This window comes from Clarias gariepinus, chromosome 13 (genome assembly GCF_024256425.1).
Source record: "Clarias gariepinus isolate MV-2021 ecotype Netherlands chromosome 13, CGAR_prim_01v2, whole genome shotgun sequence".
Taxonomy (NCBI): domain Eukaryota; kingdom Metazoa; phylum Chordata; class Actinopteri; order Siluriformes; family Clariidae; genus Clarias; species Clarias gariepinus.
Window position 1 is genome coordinate 11,907,569 of NC_071112.1, and position 21,665 is coordinate 11,929,233.

The 21,665-nt window shown below is 40.3% G+C and overlaps 2 protein-coding genes across 3 annotated transcripts; both read right to left on the minus strand.

Annotated features, from left to right (window-relative positions):
• Nucleotides 1-1,111: 1,111 nt before the first annotated feature.
• On the minus strand, nucleotides 1,112-15,045 carry jdp2a (Jun dimerization protein 2a). Of its 2 annotated transcripts, none has more exons than XM_053509312.1 (4): nucleotides 14,829-15,045; nucleotides 2,464-2,681; nucleotides 1,800-1,904; nucleotides 1,112-1,664 (listed from the first exon to the last, which is right to left on the minus strand). In XM_053509312.1, the coding sequence occupies exons 1-4, from the start codon at nucleotides 14,914-14,916 to the stop codon at nucleotides 1,479-1,481; spliced, it is 597 nt and encodes a 198-aa protein (XP_053365287.1). In that variant the 5' UTR covers nucleotides 14,917-15,045; the 3' UTR covers nucleotides 1,112-1,478. The 2 variants fall into 2 exon arrangements, with proteins under 2 accessions (XP_053365287.1, XP_053365288.1); XM_053509313.1 differs by lacking the exon at nucleotides 14,829-15,045 and adding an exon at nucleotides 11,495-11,628.
• An 872-nt stretch (nucleotides 15,046-15,917) lies between these two features.
• fosaa (v-fos FBJ murine osteosarcoma viral oncogene homolog Aa) lies at nucleotides 15,918-19,159 on the minus strand. The gene is made up of 4 exons (XM_053509957.1): nucleotides 18,530-19,159; nucleotides 17,667-17,876; nucleotides 17,285-17,392; nucleotides 15,918-17,187 (listed from the first exon to the last, which is right to left on the minus strand). Exons 1-4 carry the CDS (start codon nucleotides 18,611-18,613, stop codon nucleotides 16,516-16,518), a joined length of 1,074 nt encoding a protein of 357 aa, XP_053365932.1. The 5' UTR covers nucleotides 18,614-19,159; the 3' UTR covers nucleotides 15,918-16,515.
• Between the last annotated feature and the right edge of the window lie 2,506 nt (nucleotides 19,160-21,665).

Genomic DNA, 21,665 nt, shown 5'->3' on the forward strand with positions numbered 1-21,665 from the left:
ATGGCCTAATAACTGACTGGATAACAGCACAGTGTTAAAAGTAAATTGAAATTGTTGCATCACAATAAATTAAGGTGGAAAAAAATATCATGTTTAGAAACTCTGAGGAACTTAAAGATAAATTCAGTCATAGTTTCGGTCCCTAGTCGGTAGTGTTTTTTGTATGATGACCATGAAGAGTATCTTCTGCATGCTCTGTCACACACACACACCAACTGCCCTGTTTTGACAGGTTGATGATATTTTTCATTCCATCATCAGAGTTACACATTCCAGCCTAAAGACTAATAAACAATACTTTGCAGCTGGATTCTTGAATCTCGAATGAATCTCTTGAATTGATGCCCTTCCTGACGCAACCCTTATCTGGGCTAGGGACCGGCACTGAATCCAGTGGCTGGGGGGTTTGGGCACTGGCTGGGAATCGAACCCGGGCCTTCTTAAAAACAAATAATAATAAATCATATTTTCTATTACATTACATTTAAGAAATTAAGAAATATATATCCTTCAGTTTAATGCTTTCCTTGTGGTGGCTACTTTATGCCTCTTGTCAAAAGTACACCTTGTTCATCAATAACAATATCAGAATAATATTTTCTCATTTATGACCAAACACAATTAAACAATTGAAACTGCACAGAAGGTTTCAAACAGTTGAAGAGGAACTGATTTAATAATTAAGGACTGTAAAATATACTTCCCAAATACATTGTGTATATTGTTTGTATTTCTTCACAGCCATTAAACATAATGAGTAAGTCACAAAAAAAGGGGTTATATAACTATCTGTTATATAGCAGTAATATAAAATGTATCACATCTAGTGATAACAGTCTGTATAATGTAATGTACATGAAGTATAAAAATCAGAAAAAATATATATATAAATTGTATGTAACTATAATAACAAGATGTAAACAGTCCATATACTGTATATGTGCATACATGACGCCTGCGTCTTAAAAAAAGAAAGAAAAGAAAGACAGAAGGGAAAGAACGAAAAAAGACAAAAGCGAGAAGAAAAGAAGGAAAGAAAGAAAGAAAGGAAAGCAACTCCATGAGGCCAAAATCGTGACTTGGTTTCATGGGCATAGCACAAATCATCTTGCATGATACTTTGAGGAAGTGCCTTCTTGTTGTTGTTTTTGCTATCTGTTACAAACTGTCTTGTTAGCCTGTCGGATTAAGATAAAACCATTAGGCAGAGAATTAAAAAACATTTTTTGTTTTTAAAAAATACTACAAACTCGTAACTGTCAGCATGTAGTCCAATCTGATTGGGACATGTATGCATGGGTGAGACGGGGGTTCCACAAAGGCTCAAAAACTCCAAGCATACGGGTTGGAGTGCTTCACTCGTTCAACCTTTAAGTGTCCGAGAGTTTAGAGCTAAGTGCTTCTAGCTAGCTGTATGGAAGCTAACCTGTAAACAGTACGTGTGGAAAAGCACCACTCTTGAGTCTCTGTACTTTTCCTCATTTGGCCTCCAGCTGCTCCAGGAGGGGGTTAGCCTCGCTCTCGGGGGTTTTCACACTGTCCGTCCTCACGATGCACGTCGGCCGGTGCCGGTTGAGCATGAGGATAAGCTGCTGCCGCTCATGCTTCAGCTCCTCGATTTGCGCTTTGAGCTCAGAGTTCATCATCTCCAGCCTCTCAGACTCCTGAGGCCACAGTTTCAGGATGATTATTGATTTTTTTGTTTTGGTTTTGTTTTGTAGTGCTGCTGTTACATGCAATATTCTGTCTACTTGTTGACATGCAGGATGTAATAATTTAAGCTAAGAGAGAAAACCCACCCTTTGTAGATACTCCGTCCGCTCTTTCTTTTTGTTTCGACACCTTGCTGCTGCCACTTTGTTTTTTTCTCGCCTCCTCTTCCTCCTCTCCTCCTCCTCATCTTTCTGAATGAAGTACCAACATCTACATTAGTTAATTAGATCAGATGGGTATTTACAGAATCACAAGACCAAGCGAATGTTTTTTTTTTTTTCTATGCTTGCTTTCCGTTTGATGATGCATCGTTTAATAGATATTGTGAAACAGGTCATACGGTACGCCTGATATTCTGACTAGGCCTTGAGTCAGATGACAAAGAGCAGCATTGTGTCTTCTGGATCAAATTTCAGTTATGTAATTACTACTGCCCACTAGATGGACTCATTGTTCTTTCTGGATTTTATGCATGTTGTCTATGCAGAAGTGATATTCATAAAGCAATATCAGACTGTGTAAACATCAACGAATATATCAAAGAAACTTTAAACTGATGCTCTAAATAAAAATAATAATAGCGAAAATTGTTTAATGTAAAGTTGCAAATAAATTTGCCCTGTTATACCGAAAAAATGAAATGAAATACCATTTAGTATTCCAATGGTCTGGTTTATCATGCGGTTTCAAGCTAAATCTGCAGTGTTAACACTATGTCTACTCGGTAAACAAACTCATTTAATGCCTCACCTCAGCTTTAATAGGAAGATGGTGCTTGCTGAGCTTGCCCAGGAGGTGCAGCGGAGACAGCATGGCTCCTAGACTGCACAGGTCGGCGTATTTCAGCTGGTCCGTGAGCGTCGTGGCCGAGATCCCAGCCAGCGGACCCAAGCTGGGTAGAGAGCCTGCTGTCACCGATGGGTCAGGGATCTGTCCGGGCATCATGGCATACACGCCCTTCACCACAGCTAGAACACACAGCATGAGAGGAATTGGAGCTCATTTTCACTTAAGTACTTAATCTCTATGGAGACAAAACAGACTGCTGCAAAACAGACTGCGGCCTTTCTGTAAAACCTGCGTTGTCAAGTAATCGGAAAAAGATTACATGAATTTTGCAACCTTAATTTATAGCGTATGGTTTGTTGTGTAGACTTGCATTCGTACTTATTTAAGTCTGTAACCTTTTTCTAATAATATGCGCAAGTTCCTAAACCATTGAAGCCCACCTTTATATATCCTGACCATGTCTAAATAAACACATACACATATAACAATACACAATGTCTTCTCACACACGTTATTCCCATCGGACCATCATCAGTACCAGTCGATCATTTCCAACAAGAACGCATTCATTGTTTATTCGTTTGCTGTTACCTTTTTCCTGCTCATTTTTTTCCTCTGCCACTCCATACCACACAAACAATACATGCCTCACAAACTCCCTCACCTCCCTTCCATAGTATACTCCCATTTACAGCCGCTTTGGCAAGACTCACTCCAGAGGCCGGGCTGAAAGGCACACACAAAAGTAGTCCCAGACACATTCCCCTTTATCCCGTGGAGAGAAGAAGGGAGCGAGCCAGCCAAAACCCGCCTGCTGCCCGCTTATCCCCCCCCCACGCCGGCCTGCGCACCGCTCTCTGTGTCAGAACACTGGAATGTGGCCACAGAGGAACAGCACAATGTCATCGGCCTCCACCGCTGGCCCTCTCCGAAAATCTTTTTCAAAAAACGCCCACTTTTAACAAGACTTGAGGCTGGAAGTGAAGTCTACAATGGAATTCGAAAGCTCGTTTTGTGTCTGCAGAGGATGTTGGCTCTGTAACACTTTCTGCACCTGATGATCTTCAATTAGAAAAAATGAAAGGTTCAGGAGGAGTGAAATGGATTCTTACGAAAGCTCGGTTTAGTCATGATTTTTGTTTAAATGTAAAGAATGCTGAAAGACCACAAATGTTAAGCTCTGGTTTTACATGGCATTAGCAATAGTGCTTAACCTGCTTTACCGAATTATATCTAGTTTATGATGGGCTGTATTATTTGTTCATGAGCTAAATCTAAATCCGAAGCCTTTCTTGCACCATCACCTCTGACTTGCACATTCAAAGAAATGTGCAAACTGCATTTTAAAAAGTTATATACAATTCAATTGTTCTAAGTGCTATGCAAATTAAAATTAATTCAATAAATAAAGCAAAACAAAATACTGCATTGCTGTGGCCAGGATTAGAACGGTCATGTTACATACCCCTGCCTGGCCAAAAAAAAAGTTGTATTCCACAAGGGTGAACATACTGGCCATCATCAAGACAACAACTAAAGAGATTTGATCACTGGAATCACTAGAACTGGGCTGAGAACCCTTCTACACATTTGCTAAAACCCAGAAGGATAGGGCTTGAGCGGAGATCATTTAATTGCTTGTTGAAGTTGCATCACAAAGAGCTGACAGCAAAAATCACAGCCGTCTTTAATAGTGAAAGCAAAAGCGTTTTCACACACACAATGTGAAACTAAAGATCTGTGTGTCCATAAGAAACCCACTTGCTTATTATCATTTTCTAGGGATCATAAAGATTGGATTTTGGAGCGACTGGAAATGTCATGTGGGCGGATGTGTCCAGACTGACCCTGTTCCATGGTGATGGGTGCATGTGGTGATACAACAGTCAGCCACAACATTAACATTAGAACTATTTTTGGTGTTCTGCTTGCGCCAACAGGGCCCCCCAGGACTTGGCTCCGTAGGGCCTCTGGGGGTGTGCTGTGGTGTCTAACATCAAGACGTTGGCAGCAGATCCTTTGGGTACTATGGGGTCTCCGTGGATCAGATTTCTTTGTCTTGCACACTCCATGGGTGTTCGATCGGACTAGGATCTGGGGAAAATTGGGGGCCGGGTTGGTGGCCTTGGGCTCGTTGCCTCCTGAGCCCTGTGAGCGGCAGGCTGTTGTGCACTGAGTGTTCTGATGCCTTTCTTGGGCAGCTTTTTTGTGTAATCGGGCCGAGTGGGCTAGACTTTGGTCCCCACAGACCTGCGTGAGCCATGGGTGCCCTTGACCCTTTCACTTTCACCTTTGGGAACATAAGGGTGACTTTTTTTTTGGCCAGGCAGTGTGTTTAACTTCTGTTTTCGTCCCCTCTTAAAGTGTTGTAATGGCAATCTGTTTCTGCTATACACTGAAGACATTTGGGTTTAAGGTCAAATAAATCTTTATTTCAATTCAGCTTTCATTTCCTACTAGTTACAACTAGATCTGTTAAAGAACTTACAACATGGCACCTTGTTAGCCAAGGGGAACAGTAGTAGTTATTGACAGAAACTGCAAAGAAAAAACTAAACCAAGTGTCCCTGACATCACCAACAAGCTCTACAGGGGAGGGGTGACGGTACAGTATTACAGATTACCCACGGTTCAAAGAATATAGAGGCCACAGCACAAGACGCAAACCACTCATTAGCAGTGAGACTCAGAGGCCAAATTGGAAAGAACCACAGAGATGAGCCACAAATGTTCTGAGACCCAGATTAACCTCTACCAAAGTGATGGAAAGGACAAAGTGTGGAGAATTGGAGAATTTGCTCAAGATCCAAAACATACAAACTCATCATTCAACACACACAGTGGAGGTAGTGTCATGGCTTGAACCTGCGCGGCTGCTTCTGGATTGGGCTCAATAATTTGAAATGATGATGCAACCCATGACGGTAGCTGCTGAACAAATTTATAAGACTTTTGAAACATTCCGTCTGTACATTTACAGAGAAATCCACCAAAACTAATTGTCATGAAGTGACACCCACTGCTATCAGGTGGTTCATCAGATAGAAGGTTTTAGCCGGGTCAAGTCGATCACCAGACGTTAAATCAAATGATCATGCATTTCATCTCTTGAAGAGAAGAATAAATGGAGAAACCCCCTTTAAACAAACATCAACTGGGAGAAGCTGCAGTACAAGCTTGGGAAAGCATCCAGAAAAATTGAACATTTGCTGGTGTCCGTTATTGCCAGCGGAAAATATGGAACCAAATCTAAAGTGTTATTTAATTTCATTTACTTAGACCGCTGTCTTTTCCAATATTTTAGCGCTCTTAAAGATCGGGTCGGCCTGGCAGCAAAGTTGTCATGTTCTAAGTTGTTTAACACATCTAGTTATAAATATGAGGAAATTGAAGCTGAAATCGTCTCATATTCACCATTTGGACTTCGGTGTATAACAAAAACAAAAGAACTGGCCCTGCCGTTCCAATACTTTCAGAGGAGACTGGAGCTTAAGATGAGTATAATGCATCTACACATGCTCCATCATAGGGAATACCATTACGGAGAGCTGTTTCCTGAGTGAAATCCACTCAAATCTCCATCCTTGAAACTTGGTGTATGTTTCCAAATAAAACTCCATGTGGGCCAGCCAGGACAAGCATGTATTCAAGCGATGACAGCATGATTAATTTGGAAAAATAAATGGAATACAACAGTGTTCCCTTTGTTTAGATTTTCACCAGAAATTCCTATATAGCACAATAATACACTCTGAGCAATGTACTGGGCAGCGCAAAATTATGATCGAATGTGACACAAACTATATTAAGAGATGGATCTGCTATTAAAAGCCGTTTTTTCAAATGCGATGAAATGCATTAACTGTGACAGTAACTTTCAAAATGTCAAAGCTTGATGTAAGACTCATAATGCTTATGGAAAGGACAGCGGCATCCAAGAAGCCGGATGCAGGTTACACAAGAGCGTAACAGCAATGGGAAGCCAAGTTTAATAAGCAAAGCTTGATTTTAGACAACAGTAGGGGAAAAAATTGCTTCCTTCAGCAGCTAAATTTGCCTGGTATTCGGCAAAAAAAAAAAAAAAAAATCCTTGTAAATAAAACTAGTGTTTCACAAGCGGAAGTTATTCTGCTTTAAACAGCAACATTGTAAGGAAAGTGAAACAACAGAAAAATAAAGGAAGCTTTTAATAGGTCATTGACAGTACTGATTTGTGAAACCTTTCCTGTCAAAGTGTCTTTTTGTGTTGAGTGCACTTATTAATTTACTTAAATAAGAAAAATATATTTGACCTCAAACTGATTGAAGCACAACAGACTGAACATCCGCAGATGCTTTTTATCATTACGTTTCTCTGACCAAGTGAATGTTTGCATTACTGGTTAAAAAAAAAAAAAATGATGGCAGTAATGCGCACATGCAATATGTGAGTGTAAAAAAAAAAATGGAATGTGAGATTGAAGACCTGCTGGTGTGGGTCTGTGCCAGATTACACCCCTTCGGCATTGATGCACACAAAGGCTATTTGATTAATAACTCCCTATAGTGGAAATTCTTGAAAAGTGTGAGGGTTATAATTCAGGTCTGAGTGGTGATTTGCATCTAAAGAGCACAGATCGTCCAAGTCCACTGCAGAACCTACAGTATTATTGAAACCTTTCAGCTGGGAAAATGCATTGCTTAAGATGTACTTTGGAGACTGGGATGCTGAAGCTCATCAGTCTAAGTCCTTTTTGGGGAAATATAAACTCATCTTTGTAATCACCAAAACAGAATATTAGTCCAGAACGTCCAGAACTCTCGGCTGAGCTTGATTATATCCTCAATAACTAACTGTTATTTAGTGTTTATTGTGCAACATAATAACTCTGTATTGAGAAAGGTGTGGAAAAACTGTTTCTTTTTTTCTTTTTTTTTTAAGTACCATACAGCTATACTCTGGGAAACACTGGAAAAACCCAGATGTAGAAATTTACGCACCGTCAGCACGGTCTGTGAAATCTTTCTCTGACAGCATGCTCTGTCACAAAGGTCTGTGAGTTCTTGCTCTGACAGTTCGTAATTGGTCAAATCTAGTGATGTGCGCAAGGCTGCTTTCCAATCCAATATTTTGTTCGTTATACCTGCCAGCGTTATTTTCTTAGCAAATTTACTTGGCCTTATTTCCCTAACACAAACAGCCCTTCCATCCATCCATCCATCCATCCAGAAACCTCTGTATTACGACTAGGGACAATGGAGGTCAATGGTGACCACTGTATTTATTCCCATTTTCACAACTGTGGTAGGACTAAACAGCCCTTCAGACCACCACAACCCAGAACAGGCAGTTACTAAAGATGAATGAACGAATGATGTACAGTAAATGCATCATTGAGTCATGAGTCCCTCTACACATTAAGATATTTTTTTCTAGTCCCATGAATTTTAAATCACAAAATCCCAGTCCAGATGAACACTTCTTGTTCTTCTTGTGAACCCAACTAGAAAGTGAATAAAAAATATTGCACTTCCCATTTATATTCTCAGATCTGTTTAAACCTTGGTATCTGTTCGTTCAGCTGTAATTCAGTTTTTTCATTAGCGCCTGTACATCCTGTTGGCATCCCATACAATCCCAGGTCCAAGTCCACGACTAAGTAGTTCTGCTGTTATCAAAAAAAAAAAGAAATCAGATTTACTGACTACAAGTGGGATTTAGCATTTGATGGGGTATATCAGTAATAAAAATGTAAAAAATGAGACTACCAGTGTATTGTTAGCTGACACGTGCCATGTGGGGTTTGAATCCACTTAATATTTGTGAGTAATCTTGTCCACTATATTTAGTTCCTTAAAAAGTGCTTTTTGTGTAGGATACCTGGGTGTCCTGCACCAGTGAATGTATGTATCAAGAGCAGTTCATCCATCCATCAAGGAACCATCCATCCATCTAGGAACCTCTGTAGTCCAACTAGAGACTGTGGAGGCCAATGGTGGCCATTGTATTTATTCCCATCTTGTATAACCATGGTAGGACCTTAGTCTTTGGACTGTCTTTTGGAGTCTTTGGAAACCTTTGGAAACCCACCAAGCACGGGCAGAACATGCAAACTCCATGCACACAGACCCGACGCAGGAAGCAAACCCAGGATGTACAAGGCGACAGTGCAAACCACTGAGCCACCATGCCGACATATTAAGAGCAGTGACTCATACTGTGGCGGGCCTGGTACATTTTGTTAAAAAGGACAATATTTGAGGCTTTTTTTTCTTTCTTTCTTTTTTTTTTCAGATTTGACTCCCAGTGGAGCTTCAATTAATATCATGAACTCTACAATGTAATGTTATCAGGGGAGATTTTAAATGCATTGGTCTATGATGAAAGATTACTCTTCAGGGCAATTCTGTTTAACCTCAGCCTCAACCTTATCAGTCACCAGTTCTTCAGCAAGTGTGATATTTCATTTGCTTTTAAACGACTTTATGAAATTAATTCATAGAATTCCAGTGAAAAGTTATTCCAGATCAAGTCTCACACTCAACGTAAGATACAGAATGAAAAACTTCCACGGTGTAAAAGTCAACCATTGAGGCTAGCAGGGACCTGGTGGTGTAGATATGGAAAATTCCAGGGCATGCCTTCAGACAGTCAATGTATTTGTTACTGAAGCTGAGAACTCATGGCATCTGAGACATAAAAATGATGGACTGACAGCCAGTGGAAATGAACGTTCTCAAATCTGCAGTTTCGACATACGGCAATGACTTGTTCCTGGACAGAATAGTTGTCTTCCCAAAAGTGTTCTTCGAACAAAATGGTTTTAATTGTTGTGGTTACTGCAAACGGTCCCTGCAAAGAACAGCGTTGTTAGGTAGATGGAGTAGATTATGTCTCTAGGTGAAAATACCAGTCACAAAAAAACAACCAGTCCTGACCAGTGTAGGGGAATAAATGAAAAACAGTAGGACGCCCCAAGTCATTTTTATTTGACAATTCGGGGCAGCACAAGAGCTTTCCATTTTTGCACTATGGGCAATGATTGACCGAATGTAACCAGCTATAATTGGCTTGCTGTTCAAAGGTTGTTCCTAACAAGCAGTCAGCTAAGGTCTAGCGGACACCGTATGACTTTAAAAATCCCAGAAGTGCTGTTATGCTTACAGTTGCGCTGCAGTTATGACTTGTTCTAATGCACACAGTGCATGATCCTGCACAGCTCCCAATAGATCCCACAGATGCCCAATACACAGTGTCTCATCCTTAAAATGCTAAAAAAAAAAAAAACATACATTTTTTTGGGATAAATGATTGGAGAAACAATTGTTTTCAACAATGATGATCAGAGAAGACAGGTCATGTCCTTACTTACTACTGCTTACTGAACATGGGTTCAGGTTCTCAGGTTTATCACGGAGCTGGAAAGTGTGTAGGTGTCTGCAACCAAGTACTTACTACTTATTGAACATGGGTTCAGCCTATTAGATTTAGCACAGATCTGGAAAATGTGTGGGCGTCTGCATCAAAGTATTTATTACTTACTTATTGAACATGAGTTCAGGCTATCAGATTGATCAAAGATCTGGAAAATGTGTGGGTGTCTGCGACAAAGTAAATCACACCAAGAACACCAGCAGTTGATGAAAAGTGTTGTGACAAAGGCAGAAATGTCGGTGACAGGACAATCAGGGTATAGGTCATGTTCTGTGATATAGTGAGAGGAATGCTTGTCAGCAGAAAGTCTAAGAAACAATAAACCTTGCACGATATAAGAAAACAAGTTCATGTAATTAGTACGTAATCTAAATATCCAAGAAATGCAAGAAATACCCCATACGGTGCTTCAGTAGAGGTACCCTTGAATTATTTAAAAGCATGGCTCAAGGATTTCTTTCAAGTAACACTTTGAAACATAGAAATTAGCATGTGTTGAAAAAAAAATCAGCTTTTTAAAAATTTGTATAATTATCAAATAGGGAAATAAATGTCTACTAACTATTCTGTAAAATGACAGGAGGCTTATTTATTCGTTTTTTCTTTATTCCTCTCTAACTAAAAAAGAAGAAACCGGTTATTTCTTATTAGTTATTATTACAGCTGCGAAACTAATTCAGCATGGCTACGTGCTTAAAAAGAAACCCACTTGCCATTTTAAGTGTACAATGCACTGTAAAGCACTGTCCTATTCAGTTCTATGGTGGGATCAGACCACACTATACTGTCCACTGTTCATTCTCAAACTACGGCAGATGATACCATCAAGTGGCTTCAAAATTACTGCCATCTAAGGAAAAAAATATCCCAGATCAGCACATTTTCACACGGCTACACAGAGCTATTCAGCAGAATCTCCTTCATTCTGACACACTGTCACCTCCACATCTAACATATAAATTAATGTAACATACAAAAGAAAAAAAGAATTAAATAGTATGATCCTAGTCTGTCTGACCATTTGAGATTCAGTCATCATTCAGAAAATATAAAAAAAAAGATTAAATAAACACAACTTTTTATCATTCATAATAAAAAGAGTCGTTTTAAAAAGGCGCGAGAAATTGTTTCGCTTCTGAAAAGTTATGCACGGCAACATGAGGTCAAGGAAATCTGGAAGCAATGAAAGTGCACTTCTCCTCATTGCATAACAATGTCTATAATGCTACATAATGACATTGACCTTTATAGCTTCAAGGAGCTTTAGTTAATCAACACCCTTCAGTGTCACAGCATGGCGCACCAACTAATGGGCATTCATAGCAACAAAATTCCATACGATACATATCCCACTCCTATAATTATATAAAATGAAACTAAACTGAAGTGATTTTAATACAGCATATGTGTTCCGACTATACCTCAAAACCCTGATGTTTATTTTTATTGTAACCAGCTCCGTCTGTTTTTATTGCTCAATTGATTTGAGAAACAAAAATTCCTTAATACATTATATTATTCAGTAACTTGTCTCTTGCTTAAAATGACTGAAGCAAGCCAGTAACCCCCATGACATACCAAACTGTTGCATTCTTCGGCTACCATCATGGGTTGCATCATCATTAAAGATCAGTAAGTCCATTCCAGCAGCAGTCATGCAAGCGCAAGCCTTGACAACACCTCCAACACGCAGACTGACATTTGCTGCTGGGACAAACACCTAGCCATTTGGATTAAACAAAAACTTAACTGTCTGGCCATAACGATGAGTGTTACGTAATAGTGTGGCAGAAACATTTTGTGGGAGTGTTTTTCTGGAAAAGGAATAGCATCATGAGAAAGGAGAATGATCTGGAAATAACTAATTACATCAGCCAATATTATGAGAAATTTGTAGAACGTGACCTCAAGCCTTTGCTGTACGTTTAAGCACTAAAAACACAATGGCAACAAATACTAGCAACAAACACTAAGTGTGAGCAAATTAAATTTTATATGTATATATATATATATATATATATATATATATATATAATACTTTTTTTACTAGCATTTAAAAATGACTTCTTTTGAAATTACATACCGACTTTACTTAACCAAAGTAGTGCATGGTAATGTTTGTGAAATGTGTGTCGTTGTGAAACTTTAAGTATGCATGCATTTATCTTTGGTGTAAGTTATCTTGTAGCTTTTAGCTTTGGCTCTTGCTTCATCTTTATCTTACACATCTAAAGAGAGTGATGCCGCAGCTTTGGCCAGTCCAGCTCTCTCAGCTCCTCATCTGTACACTCTGTTCAAACAGATTAGGTTCCAAAGCTTCAACTTTCATACTAAAAGCACAGTCAACCGCATTGTGTTTGGCATCTAGTAGACGGCTAACTCAAAAAGCCAAGACTCTACTGTTACTCAGCACGACTGTGTCATAACGTTGCACTCCATTCTGGAAATCTGAGTCATGAATTTCCTGTCTCCACTACTTCTGTGCCGAACGTCTCATTAATATGACATCAAACATCAATGAAAACGGATGAAACGGATCTAAAATGCTGATTTTGCCCTGTTATTAAACGCCAGTGAAACTGCACTAGCAATGTTCCTCTGTGACATCAGAAAGGAAGACACCAGCTAATGTCACACCAAGACAAAAATATCAAAGCAGAACCAGAATAAAAAGCATTTCAATACAATCATATTTAAAGTGTTTTAATGTGGACTTTTCCTTTAATAAATAAACAGCACTCCGGCACGAGCGACAATATATAGCCAAAAATATATGGACACCAGACAATAACACCTATGTGTGGTTCTTTGTCATACTGTTGCCACAAAGTAGAAAGCACAGAATAGTCTGCAATGTCTTTTTATGTCGGAGCATAACAATTTCCCTTCGCTGGTACTAGTGCTGCATTTATTAAAGTCGAAATCGTTATATGGACCTGTGCAATTATTTAATCACAAAAGAGTGCGATCTATTATACACAAATATGTGAGAATTTATGTAGCATTTTGTCAATAATAATAATTTGGCAGTCGTGGGGTCGACACAGCAGACAATCCAATCCACACACAACTTGGCACAGGTTTTATGCCGGATGCCCTTCTTGATGCAACCCTTACATTTTATCCGGGCTTGATACCAGCACTGCATCCCGTTGCTGGGGTTTGGGCATTTTGTGGGAAACCCAGGACTTCTGCATGGCAGGCGAAAAACCTACCATTGAGCCACCCACGCCCATAATTTGTCAGTAATTTAAGTAGTTGTTTATTTTGTAAAAACTTTTGAAGTGATACATAAATATTGGGAAACATCCTCTTAATGACATGATCTGTTCAATTACTTGGTATTAGACTAGGTAAATATGTCACATACATGTACAAGACATACTGTATAATAGTCAGATACTGCTGTTAAAGCTGCAATACATTTAAAAAAAATAATAATGGCAATGTGATTTTTGATCAAATCATGCCGCAGTAACTGGAACTGAGATCCAAACTAAAAACAAGCACAAAAATGAGCTCCATGGTTTGCCAAGGTTGGAGTGGAAGAACTCGGTTAACCTGCACAAAGCCCCGACCCCAACTCCACTGAACACATTTGGAACGAACCCCAGACCTTCACACCTGCCATCAAAGCCTGTCCTCACTAATGCTCTGGTGGATTAATCTAATAGAAAGCCTTCCTACTAGAGTGGAGGTTATTATAAGAGCAAACTGGGTCTAAACCTGGAACGGGATACGGCTAAAAATCGTGTACACAGAAAAACATCAACTTCTCTTTAATAACTTGATTCACTCTGACTCAGTCATCGTCAGTACAGCTTTATCCTGTATACAGGGTCAGGAAAGGGGCCTGGAGCCTATCCCAGTAGACTTAGGGCACAAAGCGGGGTACACCCTAGACCGGGTGCCAATCCATCATAGGGCGGACACACATTTCACACAATTTGGGGAACGCCAGTTAGCCTAATGTGCATCGTGGAGGAAATCAGAGTACGAAGCAGGGCGAGAACATGCACACAGACAGAGATTCGAACCTGGACCATAGAGGTGCGAGGCCACAGTGCTGAACACTACGCCAAAGTGGCGCCTTATTAGAGATTATTATTCTTCACTCTCTGCAAGAATTTGGATGGTTTGCAAATGGACCTAATGTCTTGCATGATGATAATGAATTACAGCTGGGATCCTAGGGTGCTTTTTAGGGCAGCATTAAAACAGAGTCTACATTAGTACAGTAAGAGCCATGTTATCATATTCATGAAACGATATAAAGACACAGATTTATGTCATAAATATAAGAAGTGCATTGACTTTAAGTTCCAGAGTAACGCCCTGTGTTATGAGTCAGTCTCAAAGCGGAAGTCGGGCGTCAGTAAAACATGCAGCGTGTCTTACATAATAGCGAAAAGTAACGAGCACGAGCCTGGGCGAGAGGGAAAAAACCCCTGAAATAAGTGCAACTGTCTCACTGGCGCGAGCATCGCGTCTGTCTGGAGCGGGGATACTCGTTACACTGAGATATATACTGTAGAGATATATAAAATCCTGGACAGATGCATGGTCGTGTGGAATAAGTAGAAAGAGAGAGAGAAGGAGAGAAGGAGAGAGAGATGTGCTCGAACTGAAATTTGCATGCACGCGCTACAGCGCCACACGATACAGCAAACAGGACGAGGGAGGCTAGTTTGCACAGCCCACAAAATGCAGGAAATAATACGCATGTAAAATATATATATATAAATATATGTATAATAATAATAATAATAATAATCCGAATATAAAAGTGTGAGTGTGTTTGTCGTTGTGAGCGTGGCGCCGTGCAAAACCCCAGTCGTCCTCCTCCTCCACCACCACCTCCTCCTCCTCCGTTTGCTCCTTCCTGCTAAAGTTCCTAAACTTTGCGTCTTACCTGACTTCGATCCCGCGTTCCCTTGATGTGCCTTCTTCAGGTCAGCTGGGGGTCTCGAGTAGATTTTGAACAGGGGAAAGCGTTGCATCAGCACGTTTATATACTGATCCCTGGCTGGGAGGACTCGGGAATGCGGAACTCTGTGTTCCTCCGGCAGCCAGACGTAAGCAGGGATGCAGAAAAAAAAAAAGAAAAAAAAAATCTGTCCTGCACCAAAAAGAAGCAGGGGGCAGAGAGAAGGGGAGAAGTGAGGGAAGTCCTGTTCACTCCACCCCTTAGATACCAGAAAACAAACAAGCCACTAACCCTGAACAGCCGGAGAAGAGCTCAGCTTCAAAAAAAAAAAAAAGGAAAGAAAGAAAGAAAGAAAAGAAAAAATAAATGAATTAAAAATAAGCTATCCAAGCCTACATGGAAGGGGACATTTCCCCAGTGTCTGTGAATCCTAGCCTGCTGTACTGACAATGCAGAGACTACTAGCTGCAATCCAGTCTAGCTCACATTTTATCTGTGATGATATTTAAATGGCATTTAATGGCATGATACCACAGCCAGCAGAGGGTACTGATGTCTCATTACTTTCACTACATTACCGTGAATAACGCATTAATAGCATTAATCGTACATAATTAAACCTATTCTCATTCATTCGACTTCATTAGGCTATCTTTATCAGGTGGATTCAGAGCCTATCCCAGGAACAATGGGTATTTTACATGAAGACAATTTTACATCATTACTTTAAGAGGCGGAAGGCCCAGGTTCAATGCCCAAATCCGAGCCACTGAATGCCGTGCCGCACCCAACATCGGAAAAAATGGAAAGGGTGTTGCGTCAAAATGGGTGAACGACATAAAACCCGTACCAAGGAGGAATGGCTGTGGCGAATTCCAAAACGGGATCAGCCGACAGACCAACAACATCTATCATAGGTGGAGGTACTGTAGGAGGAAACCAGAGAACCCATAGGAAACCCACACGAACATAAGGAGAGCATGGGGCTCTAAGATGAATAGAAATTAAATCAATACCACATTACATGAATCTTTAATGTGATTATTAATTCATAAGAAATCGGTGCTTGTTTAACTCTTTTCATCTGATGCACAAGTCAAAAAATTTATAAGGTAGAAAAATAAAGTATCATAAAATACATTTTGATTAATATACCACTGGATGTTTTCATGGAAAACTCTAAACGTTATTAATGATGTCATAACACAGACTGCATGATGACACTGAGGTATGTAAGAACTGTCAAGAATATATACTAAAGCACAACACTGATAATCTATACTGCCATCAAAAACACAAAACTGCACAGCAAACAGTGCACAATATAGCTTACAGAAGACCTCACAGAAGATCAAATAGATATAAAACTCTAACATACATATATATTAATTGATTTATATCTTGTTTTATATTAGATCTTTGCGCATGCTTTTCAAATCAGAATATAGTTCATAACTGTCCATAGGATACAATGTCATAGATTTTTTTTCCATGCTCTTAGCTACATCAAAAGTATCTGGAAGAGGGTAAACTAGGTCTTGCTTGGTTGCATTACACGGTTCACGGATGCTGCAGACTTCCCGAAAATACCACTCTTCTCAGATATCACAACACAGTGATATCTATTCACTGACAATGTAAAACCTTCCATTTTGTTAGACACAGTACGTGTTTATAGTGCCAGGAGCGTAGGGGAGTTTAGAAGATCCACACTCGCATCAGATTTGGACACCCCACTCTTGCAGCCATCCAGTTCCTCAGTCAGAGAGTCCAGCTCTGGACAGGCGAAAGTAAAGATGGACAAGTAATTGCTGCAAGTAGGGGTGGAGGCACTGACCACAGGGGTGCTTAAGGGCTCCAGATCATTGGCCACTGACTTGTACAGGGTTTCCCAGTCTGTGAAGCCTAGGGAACCGTTGAGGTCGATGTCAGGGACTGAGCGTGCTTTCTCCACTGAGATCCTGTCCTCTTCCACACTGCCAAGGATATTTTCCAGCAGCTCCTCCTTGACATCCAGTGACGGCTCAAGGTCGCACAAACTGACCTCTGCGCTAGAGCACAGCAGAATATTGGAGTTGCCTGAGATAGCTGTGGGAGGAACAGAAGGAGTCTCTAAATCTTGTAGAGAAGGGGTGTCCTGCGCACCATCCTCTGGAAGTTGGCCAGATATCTCAGAAGAAGGGAGAGGCTGTGGTGACTCTGGGAAAATGCTTTCCAGCTCTTCAGGCAGCTGGCATATAGGCTTGTGTGAAGCAAGGACATACTCAAGTCTCTCCTTTTCTTTTAGAAGATTTGCTATTTCTGCCTGCAGAGCTGCTTTGTCTTCCTCCAGCTTGTCTGTTTCCTGAGGTTTAAAACAGAAAAAAAGAAAAGGATGATTTAATTGTACATTGGTAACATTTTAAGATGTTGAACAGCAATGCATTGACATTTCAGCTTACAGCCTGCAAGGTGTCGGTGAGCTCTCTCCGTCTGTTCCTGCACTTTGCTGCAGCCATTTTATTTCTCTCTCTCCTTATCCTCTTCTTCTCTTCCTCTTCTGGTGTGAGCTGCTCGGCGGGAAAAGACAGATTGGAAGTTATTACTATGATGGATCTAACCCATTTCAGCTGGAAGACCTTCCCATGGCAATACACCTTCAGGAAGAAATCAATCTTTCTCTGCACTGCGACTATAAATAGCCTAGGTTATTGTTGTAGACACACAGTGAAGTGAATTTAAAGTGGATGCGCCCGGGCTCAGCATCATACCATAGCGCAGCTCTCGGGGAGTGTATAGGAACACCTGCAGGCGGCACATTTACAATGACCGTGAGTACCCTACCTGCTCGCCTTTTTCCTTTCTGGTGATGTTCTTCGCTTTGGCCCCACTCCTCTTGGCTGCTGTCTCTCCGGTTTCAGGTCTGGACGCAGACGGGGAAACGGACGTGATGATGGTCGGCTGCACCATCCACTGCAAATCTGGACTGGTGGAGATGGCAGTGACTGTGGGGACAAACGGAGCCACGGGCGCCTCATGATCCGGTCCCAGGCCCTGCATACAGTGTGGCGATGTAACTGCTCATTAATCGTGGTTACAATCTATAGTGCATTTCATGTGTAAGTACTCTATTGCATGAAGAGTTGGCATCATCGACAAACTCTTTCTATGAATGAGCCTAGGCATGACGCCGTTGCGTCTAAAGCCAAGGTCTTTCTTTAAGTTGCACGTCGTCCAAAAATAGGATCCCTGATCAATATTTGACTTTTCTATTGTCGCTGACGTCAGCGGTGACGCAGAGCTGCTGCGGAGTCTCCACACAGAGAACCGCTGCAGAGCCACTTCAACACTGAGACACGACAGAAAGCATCGTCAAGATCATCTCACATAATGTCAACAATACACAGTCTTAGCACAATCTAGTTAAATATCCAATTAATCCCGTGATTAGGTGAGGAGTCTAGTTAAAAAAATATATTAAGAAGAAATTTGAACAAAAACAACAAAAAATGTGCTGTCATCAAAATCCAATTTTATTAAAATAAAAAATATCTATATGCAATTTCATAGTGAGCTTAATTCTGCAAATATATCCCACAGACTCTATTTGCATATCAGGATTTTTATTCCTGCCATTTGCCTCCAATTACGCATCCTACACCATTATTATATTATGATGATGTTTAACATTTAGTGATGCTGCCTACCTGTGTGGTCTCCATCAGCTCTCCGACAGGAGATGCAGAACTGCAGCGTGACACAGACTCCACACCGGCTTTGCTGAGGATCATTTCTCCACACAGGCACGTTTCCAGAAGAAAAAAAAAACAAACAAACAAAAAGAAATAGACCAGGGACCTGCTCTGTCTGCCTTGCTTCCCTGATTCCAGTCGCCCTTTTCCAGGTTTATATATAAACCTGGTCACTGATAAGCCTTCTATCCAAGCCCCTCCTATTTATTCCCTCAGAATTTTATGAATGAACCGAGGATGTACCATTCTGGCTGCGGGGAGCATCTTTTCACAACACAAAGGCACCTGCCTTTAAGAATACATACACACTTCAGTGGGCTATATTAATACCCAGGATTATTGAATAACGATTTGGGTTAAATATTTTTTATTTTAATCTTACTGTAATTCTTGACCCCCTGTTAGAGAACATGTCCAACTCGTTCATTCATGAAATACTGATGCACACCAACTACTCTAAAAGCCAACACACATCCCCTAAATAAAGGACAGTATGAATGAAATATACAATATGGTAAAATGAATAGTTTATTTCAATGAAATAGCAAAGATGGTCATTTTTTGTAGCTGATATGACATACGCGAGCATAAGTTTTTCAAAAATGTTTTTTTTTTGTGAAAATATACCAGGATGCCATTTTATTTTTATTTTTTATTTTTTTTATATATATTAGGGGAAATCAGTAAATTTTCATTTGTCAGCTAAAATATATTCAGAATTGAAACTTAACGTTAAAAGTGTTTGGGGTTGAAAGTGTCCTTTAGTTAATCATGCCGCAAAGAGAAGTTCTGAAATAATCCAATCTGGCAACTCAGGTTCATCCTGCGAATCTGTTCCGTTGCACCCACGTCCTCCAGTGACGCAATAGCGTCGAATGGGAAGTTGACCATATAAGGACAGTGACGTACTGGGATTCCATTTTTGAGTCCCTAATAAAAATGTATACTCAGGGATGTACCTAACTGTCACTTTATGTTGCAGAGCTATAAATATTATTTACTTCAATTATAGTTACATTATGTTTTGAAGAATATAATAAGCGTTGGAATGCAATTATACATTAAACACACATTACATTCTATTATAGAGTACACATAGGCTACAGTCTATAGTAGTAATTTTGTATCTAGTAGACTTGGTCATCTTAACTGCTACACCAGTTTTGATCTTAAATCACATTGATGAGAGGTTGACACATAAAGAAATTAAGCTGCACCTTTTCTTCTTAAGAAAGTGGTACCCTCTAGAACCTTGGTTCTCCACCGTGGTCCTGGAGGAACACTCAATAATAATATAAATACAGTATTATTAATATGTATAGTATATTATTCAATAGTAATATGTCCTGCACATTTTCATGTTTATCTGCTGATTACTTAAATCAGGTGTGCTGAAAGCTGAGAAAAGACTAAAATGTACATGACCAAGTATGATACATATTAGGATTGAGTATCATAGTTGATACATGATACAGTGTTGGGGCAAGAACATTTTTATGTGTATTTTACATAATAAAATAAATGTAGTGTACATTTAAAAGTGAGACAAATGGACATTAGAAACTCTTGTACCCTTAATTATTATAAAGAAGGCAGCTCGGTGGCATAGTAGTTAGTACAGTGGCGTTGTTCCTCCAGGGACAAAGTCCTGCCTCAGATCTGTGTGAAATTTGGATGTTCTCCCTGTGCTTGGTGGGTTTCCTCCCACAGTCCGAAAACGTATTTGGCATTTCGTTTAAATTGGCATTCCTAGTGTGTGTGTGTGTGTGTGGCCTACAATGAATTGGCGCCCTGTCCAGGGTGTACCCCGACATGTGCCCTTTGTTTCCTGGGATAAGCTCCCAGCCTCCTATGACCCAGTATACAGGATAAGTGGGAACCCACCATAAATGGGAAGCACACGGAAACTCCATGCACAAAGACCAGTTGTGATAATTGAACCCGGATCCTGAAGTTGCAAGGTGACAGTGCTAAGCAAAAATGTTTATAAAATGTTTATACAAAAGTGTTTATACATTTCTGAATTAACCACTTACCAGTAAGTTTATAGATGACTATTTTCATTAGCAATTATCTGGAACTTTAAAAAAGGGTTATGCTTTATATACAGTCCCCTATTCAAAGTAATGGAAAGACCTAGCCAAAATGTTTATTTTGCTGTATTACAGGTATTCACATTTGAGGCCAGATAAAATGAAAAGGGTTACATCAAGAAGGGCGGCACAGGGGGGTAGTGGTTAGCACTGTCGCTTTGCACCTCCAGGGTCCGGGTTTGATTCCTGGCTAGGCTTGATTCCCGTCTCTGTGTGCATGGAGTTTGCATGTTTTTCCCATGCTTGGTGGGTTTCTTCTGGGTACTCCGGTTTCCTCCCACAGTCCAAAGATATGCAGGTTAGGCTAATTGGCATTCCCAAATTGCCTGTAGTGTGTAAATCGTTGTGTGAGTATGTGTGTGTGCCCTGCAATGGATTGGCACCCTGTCCAGAGTGTACCCCGCCTCGTGCCCTAAGCCTCCTGGGATAGGCTCCAGGTCCCTGCAACCCTAAATACAGGATAAAGCGGTATAGAAGATAAGTGAGTGAGTGCGTCAAGAAGGGCATCTGGCATAAAACCTGTGCCAGGTTGTATGCAGATCAGATGTCCAGCTGTGGTGACCCTTAGATGGGATGGCTGAAAGATCAACAGCAACAACAACAACAGACATTCAGTTTTGAAATCAAAATATAAAAAAAAAAGTCTGTAGGGCAGATTTCAACATTTATTTCCCTATATATACACACACATGTGTAAAACATGTGATGTGTTGATGTAATGGGAGGTGTTAAACATCCCTTTTTCAAGTGATAAAAAAATCAACATGTGATTGACACGTGTTTTTTTTTGTTGTTGTTGCCAATGTGTGCCTTGTTAGTTGTGCAAACAATAAATAACTTTGAATGTCTACTTTTAGTTCAAGCGCTGGAGTGAAGCCTGTACCTGTTAAAAAGAATCAACCAAGGCTTAAGCGCTGTCTACTGTAAGGGGGAAAAGCAAGCCATTGCGAAGCAGAGGAAATGGTGGAAAATGATCAGAGCCCATTGCGCAAGCATTG